This window comes from Danio rerio, chromosome 18 (genome assembly GCF_049306965.1).
Source record: "Danio rerio strain Tuebingen ecotype United States chromosome 18, GRCz12tu, whole genome shotgun sequence".
NCBI lineage: Eukaryota > Metazoa > Chordata > Actinopteri > Cypriniformes > Danionidae > Danio > Danio rerio.
Window position 1 is genome coordinate 35213634 of NC_133193.1, and position 7874 is coordinate 35221507.

General features: G+C 38.3%; 1 protein-coding gene across 1 annotated transcript; it reads left to right on the forward strand.

Annotated features, from left to right (window-relative positions):
• Positions 1-2808: 2808 nt before the first annotated feature.
• On the forward strand, positions 2809-6100 carry LOC141378818 (uncharacterized). The gene is made up of 2 exons (XM_073930304.1): positions 2809-3081; positions 3473-6100. Exon 2 carries the CDS (start codon positions 4295-4297, stop codon positions 6098-6100), a length of 1806 nt encoding a protein of 601 aa, XP_073786405.1. The 5' UTR covers positions 2809-3081; positions 3473-4294.
• Positions 6101-7874: the final 1774 nt, after the last annotated feature.

Sequence of the window (7874 nt, forward strand, 5' to 3'; positions counted from 1 at the left end):
AGGAAATAGAATGCTGGTTACGGGCGTAACTTTGGTTCTATGACTAAGTGGAAGACCGCCAGAATCTCTGGTCACTCGGTATTGCGAGAATAATTTAAGAGATAGAAGTGACATGCTAAAGGGTTATTATAGCTCAGGCCACGTCCCAAGTGACGAGGTGACAACTTGTTATTCGATTCTCGGTCAAGCGCGAGCATGAGGGGTTTTCCACTAGTGCTTTCAGCACTGCCTCTGGCGGTCTTCCACTTAGTCATAGAACTACAGTTACGCCAGTAACCAGCGTTTTGATTGCATGTTTTGTTTTTGTGCTTATGTTGAGATATTCACAAACAAAGATTTTTCAATTTGTTAAATACTTGCTAACTTGTTTTGTACTTGATATACTTGACTAAACAAAACATATTATTTCAATAAATTTGGCTTAAAATACCTCCTTTTTATGCACTTCTTGTTTACACATGTTAGTTTTTACTTTGTTCAAATGTATTTGTGGTCAGGAAATAGAAGAATTAGGTCCAAACAACTGTATAGCTTCTTAAATTATTTGAGGAAACCAATTGCAGCAGACCATTTCAGTCGACTAACTTTATTTGAGTTCAGTCAACTAGAGTTAACTGAACTCAAACATATGAAGTTCAGTTTCAAATCTGTATAAATTCCAAATAATCTAATTGTTTGAGGATATGAACTCAAATAATATAAGTGCATATGATTCAATAACAGTACTCCATCCATTTAGTTTCAAAACTTAAACGGTTTGCCAAAATCGGTTTGAGTTAACTTATTGGGTTTTACAGTGTACTAATCAATGACTGTAAAAAATATGGACAACGTGACAGCCCCTTTTCCCATTAAACGCCTTGAGGGCAAAACGTCTGCTTGACGAGCACAAACTGTCACAAAAGACTGCTGAAATTGGAGCCTGGACATGCGTAGATGGACTGTCTAATGGAGCCAGAGGAGGAGCCGCGAAAATTAGCAGAATCGAGCTTCCAACCAAACGCTTTATGTAAAATCAACCACGCCCCCCGAACTTCTCACTTGACTGCCGGTGTTTGCACTATAACAAAAGCTCGCTGATGTAAATAAAAGCACTTACATTTAAAAACACACAATAATATACGGTTTAAAAACGCTGTGATGTAAGCTGTTAAACTTCAATATAAGCAATACATGCTGGACTGCAGAAATAAACGATCTTTTATACACTCTAGCCTGAACAATATATTCTCCTATAACAGGGTTGTTGGTATTTGTTATCTTTATAGGGATAGAAATAACACTTGTAAAATATGAACAATAACATATAAACAACACATACATTTTTGGAAAGGTTTTGTATTTTTAATTAGCCATCAACAGAACCCAAAATATAGCCTACACACCATAACGATTTACCAGGCGGGAACAATTGTGCGTTTAGAAGATAAATACAAAAGATTTCTAAATATCAACAGGATATTTACACATGCCAACCCTGCAATTTGTTAATTTGTGCAAAAAAACTTTGCAGTATTAATACAATGTCCATCTGCTGCCTGCAACATCACTATTATATTGTTTATTGATTTTCGCTTGAATTGTTTATTTATTTAATTTTTTTGCCTCTGTTTTCATTTGGTTTATTTGATGCCTTCATTTTATCTGGCAACGAGGAATTTACATTCATTTTAATGTTTAGTTGGAGTTTTCAAATAAAACGCCAACATTAAATGATGTAAATAAATAATATCTAACATTTACAGCTCTATTAGGTTATATAAGATTCAGTTTCAATAATGTTTTATAACAGCAAATTTAGTAGATTACTTAAAAACATGCTGAAACTTAAAATTCGACGTACTGTAAAGCAAGTTCAAATAACCTTACAGGAGATCAACGTGGAGATTATTATTTTAGACACATAAAGAGAATTACTGCTACTGATCATCTGTATTTTCCCTGTACTTAAATGAATTTATTTGTCCTTTATTGTGCAGTTTTATTGTCATATTTAGCCTATATTAAAATTCTTAATTATTGTACACTACAAAATTTATTCAATTTTATTATTATTTAATACTTGTGCAATCAATACAGGTTTATTGTTATTTATTTTGTCCTTTATTTGAATATTTGCGATGTATGCTGTTTGCATTTTTATTTAATGGGTAAACTCAGCGCTACACTTTGCAGTTACATAGTAGCCTGTGTTGCTGTTATATCAACACAAATGGTTGTAATAATGTTAACAAAGGTGAGGGTTTTATATAATGAAGATTCAATCGCGCCAGCTCCGGGCCGCAGCGCACATAACTTACTTGCGGCGTCGCGGGTTGATTCCAGCTCCCATGCGGCAGCGTCGGCTCGCTCAGCCACCTCATCTGGCTCGATTGACTTGGGCTGGAATCGGGCAGTGAGTCCATAGGCATCCGGAGTATGTCCAGCAGAGGTAGTCAGTCTAAGTGGTAAGTCTCCGGCAGGCGAGAACTGGCCCGAGTATATTTTGCTATCTGGGTGGCTAGGCGTGTATCAGCAAACTAATAAAGCCCGAAAAAAGCCCTGACCTTAGCGAATAAACAGTGTTCCACCAGATCATTGTAACCCAGCTCACTGACTAGGTCACTAAAACAAATTATAAATAGTTTATTTTAAATTATAACATTTTATTTTATGATTGTGAGGAGAAATATTAAATAGTTCATTTATATTATATACATAGTGTTTAAATATTAATAATAAATAGAGAATAAAGTTTTGACTTGGTGGAGGTCGGAGGTTAGCTCCGCCCCCTTGCGTGTGTGTGAGAGCTGCCGGTGAAGGAGAGTCACTTTGATTAATCAGCGCGAGCAGATTGAACGACATTAGACACTGTGAAACAGAAGTTTAGATAATCCAAACGATCTAAAAATCATATTGTTTCGGTGATTGACTGAGAAAAGCCCTAAAGTTTCTGGTTTTAAGGATAGAAAGCTGACAACAAGTGATAGAAACGAGAGAAGTGCGAGCGGAGCATATTAATGCGATCGAGAGAATAGAAAACTTATATTTAATCGAGACACATTCTTCTTTATTCTCCCTGTTCATCTTTATCTTTCCTTGGTGAGTAAGAGATCATTATTATTAGCTGTTAATTGGTTTTGACATGTTTTTGTAGCTGTTTAGAATAGAAAGCAAGCATGATTTATTTAAAAATGTTTATCTGGAGTTTATTTTATTACCACATAATTGTAAATATTGTTTATGCACTCCGAAAATGTGCATTGGTTGAATTTGCATTTATTTTTCTTTGTTTTTCATTGGAAATGTATTGCATGTGACGCTAGCTTTGCTAGCCGTGTACATAGACTTTAATGTATTCAGTGAGAACATGTGACTGACTAGCATTTATGTTATCTATGCTGAAATGAGTGACACAGACAATGTGTTTTATTTAAACATGTTTATTGAGTTTTTAATCCTTGTTTCTCTTTTGGCTTTGTGTTTTATCAAGGCTGGGTTTTTTTGTGTGTGTGCGTGTGTTCCCCTTTCTTGTTTCTGCTACAATATCCCGATCTGTCCCTGCCGTCGATGCTTTCTCGGTGGTCCGGACATGGCGAGCCGCCCTTCTGAAAGATCATAACTGGAAGTAAATTAATTCATTGCTCATTGAACTGGTAGGACAAAACATTCTTGCACTTTCACTGCGCTCATATTTTTGTTTTTATTCAATTTTGGATTTTTTCTCTATCTGGACTGATTTTTTGGATTTTTCACATCGAACTGGAGCTAAAAGAACTTTTTGAGTGTGAACATTGAACTTGGACTCTGAATTACTACTTTTATTCAATCTTTTCCTTCGTTTTTTTTATTTTTCTTCCTCATTGTATATGATTTGTGAAACTGAATTTTTCTGAAGTGAGATTATCATCTGAAGAGTGGTGATTTCATTATATCTTTTATTGTTTTATTCTAGTATTCATCAAACTGAACTGTTTTGACATTTATTTATTTGCTTTATTTTGTTTTCCTCATCCAACTTGCTTAAACAATATACTTACCTCAGTTATTCAACTTTATCTTTGAGTCTGACTTATTTGACTATCTAAAACTGGTTGTTATTTCTATACACTCTTGCGAGCGAATTAAAATCTTCTGACATCTGGTCCTAATAAGAAAATAGCAAATACTGTAAAAATAACACAATAGAAAACGCATCAATAACACATAGATAAGGGTTACAGAAAAGTTGGTGAGCCAGTTAGGAGTGTAAATAGCTAAATTTCAATCGTTTTAATTATCATTTATTGCACTTTAGCATTTAAAATAAATAGAAATGGAAATTGTCAAGCGTGAAAATATTGAAATTCAGAATTCTGTTATTGTCAGTGGCTTAACACTCTCTGCTCTAGATGAAGAGTTAGAAGATTATCTGAAAAGATATGGATCAGTCAAAAGTAACTTACTTATTGATAATCCAGAATCAGAATATCATCATAATACAATTGTGGAGTTCGACTGTGATACTGCAATGAGTAATTTGGAGCCCTCTCTCCCTATGGATATCCAAAGTACACAGGATTCAAATGCTGTCTTTCATGTTCGCAGCCTAGGGAGCGTGTATGCCTCTGCAGCCAGCAGCAGTCTAACTGAAGGTTACTTGGAGAGTCTGGTAGCCATTGCCCAATCCAGCGGAAAGCCTCTGCAGGATGTTCTACAAATGGAGCTGCAAAAGATGAATGCTTTGAAGCTTCCAGCATCTGACTCCCCTAGACCTGATACACCTGTGCAAATGATTCCAGAAGCTGAAAACCCTGTCAAGGAAAGCACACCAGATAAGTCACCCTACTATTCTATAAGCCACAATGCTAGTACTGCAGACACCATATCCTTGAATCTACCTACAAATGCTCTGAATCCCCCTGGCATTCAACGAGTAGTCTTAGAACATGTTGTGAAAACCAGTGATGCCGTTTATTCTTCAAATGCTGCTTACCGTCTCAAAGCCTTCTCAGGAAGAAGCCCAAGACAGAACACTGAACCAGATTTTGAAACTTGGAGGGCCAGCATTGACTTTCTGATTAATGACCAGTCCCTTTCTGATTCGCACAAAACCCGAAAAATTCTTGACAGCCTGCTGCCCCCAGCCTCAGATGTTGTCCGGCATGTTGGTCCAGATGTATCACCAACCAAATGCCTTGAACTTTTAGAATCTGTGTATGGCTCAGTGGAGGATGCTGATGAGCTGCTAGTGAAGTTTATAAGCACTCTGCAGAACCAGGGAGAAAAACCGTCAGCCTACCTGCATCGTCTTCATGTAATGTTAAGCGCTACAATCCGACGAGGTGGTGTTACAGAGGCTGAACGCAAAGGCTATCTTCTCAAACAATTCTGTCGTGGCTGCTGGGACAACAATTTGATTTCAGATCTGCAGCTGGAGCGAAGAAAAGCCGCACCCCCCTCTTTTGCTGAACTCATCGTACTCATCCGTACTGCAGAAGACAAACTGTTGTTAAAAGAAGAAAGAATGAAAAAACATCTTGGAATAAATAAGCATGTTTCTTTTCCAGTCAAGTTCCGAACAGCCACTCACCAACAGTCTGTCTATTATGCTGATGCAATTGATGAGCCCAAAGTTGAAGAGAACAATCATGAGAGTCTGAGGCAGAAGTCAGCTAAGCCTAAAAGTAAATCTGATCAGTCTGAATTGGATGCACTGAAGAAAGAAGTCGCAAAGCTGCAGGCCAAGATTTCTTCGATGATGGCTGACCCTATCAGAGAAAATAAAAAGAAAGCTTCCTCTGATGCCAATGAATTTAATCAACTGAAGAAACAAGTTGCTGAACTACAGGCTCATCTTGTACCAGTAGTGCAAGGGAGATGTTTTGAGAAATCTCCAGTTTCTAAAAATTTCCCTGTGAGACACAGACCCAAGGTAATGGGACCAGAGATGCATAAAGAGGAAAGACCCACCTGGAACTCTACCAATAGACCTCATCCTGGTTACTGCTTTCAGTGTGGAGAAGATGGTCATCTAGCAATCCACTGCAAAAATGCTCCAAACCCCCAAAGAGTTGAAGAAAAGCGCCGTGAGCTGAGGGACAGACAAGCTGCATGGGATCTACAGAATTCTTTAAACTGAGATCAGTCTCAGTTGTGGGACGAACAGAGACTGGAGTAAACAAACAATGCCCAAAGAAACATAGCTACAAGCAAAATGTTAACAGCACTTCTAAATTACCTGCAAGATTGGTTGGAACAAGATGCACTGCAAGTATTCAAATTGAGGGAAAAGTAGTCAGCTGTCTTCTAGATACCGGATCGCAGGTGACCACAATTCCAATGTCCTATTATAAAAAGCATCTATCCAGACACCCCATGAAGTCAGTGGAGCACCTACTCGAAGTTGAAGGAGCCAATGGCCAGTCTGTACCCTACCTGGGTTATGTGGAGCTCAATTTAAAGTTTCCCAAAGAATTTCTTGGTGTAGAAGCTGAAATCCCGACCCTGGCATTGATAGTTCCTGATCTAACAACTGTACCTCAAATACTTATTGGCACAAACTCACTGGACGTGCTGTACACCAATTATACTGAAGGAGAAACATCTGCCTGCAAGTCAAACTTTTATGGCTATCAAGCGGTCATAAATGTACTGGAGAAGAGGAACCAACAAGCTTCCATTGAAACTGTGGGATCTGTAAGGTTGAAAGGAAAACAAGAGATAATACCAGCAGGATGTGTTGTAGTGTTGGATGGAGTCATGCAGTTAAAAAATCCTCTGTTTAAGAAATTGGTGTCAGTGGAGTCACCTATGTCATCTCACTTACCTGGTGGTCTTCTAGTGGCAAGACAACGTGTTGCACAGTTGTCAATTCTGGTGAAAAATGAAACCCAAACTGACCTGATCATTCCATCAATGGCTATTATTGCTGAAGCTCATGCTGTAGAACGAATCGTAGAGAGAGAAATTTCTAAGAAAAGTGCTGAAAATGAGAAGATGGAGTTAAACGAACAGAAGATCCCAATTGATTTTGGAAACTCCCCACTTTCACCTGAGTGGAAGAAGAGAATAACCTCTGTGTTGAACACCATGCCTGATGTCTTTGCTTTAAATGATTTGGATTACGGACACACTGATAAAGTAAAACACAGAATAAAGCTTAATGATGAAACACCATTCAAGCATCGAGCTCGTCCAATTCATCCCCAAGATGTGGATGCAGTAAGGAAGCATCTCCAAGAACTGTTGGAGGCAGGTATCATCAGGGAGTCAGAATCTCCATTTTCGTCTCCAATAGTCATTGTACGGAAGAAAAACAACTCTGTGCGCCTGTGTATTGACTTCCGCAAGTTAAACTCCCAGACCATAAAGGATGCGTACGCCCTTCCTAACCTGGAAGAAGCTTTTTCAGTCCTAACTGGATCAAGATGGTTTTCAGTCCTTGATTTAAAGTCAGGCTATTATCAGATTGAGATGGAAGAGGCTGATAAGCAAAAAACCGCCTTTGTGTGCCCACTAGGTTTTTGGGAATTTAACCGGATGCCACAGGGAATCACAAACGCACCAAGCACATTCCAACGGCTCATGGAACGTTGTATGGGAGATTTGAACCGGAAGGAAGTTCTTGTGTTCATCGACGACCTCATTGTTTTCTCAGAAACTTTGGAGGAACATGAGACGAGATTAATGCAAGTGCTTAAAAGACTTAAGGAGTTTGGATTAAAGCTTTCACCAGAAAAGTGCAAGTTTTGTCAAACCTCTGTTAAATACTTGGGCCACATTGTTTCTCAACATGGAGTGGAAACTGATCCATCTAAAGTAGAAGCCCTAAAAACCTGGCCAAGACCGAATAAAGGAGTTAAGATCTTTCCTTGGATTTTCAGGGTACTACAGAAGATTTGTGCAAGATTACT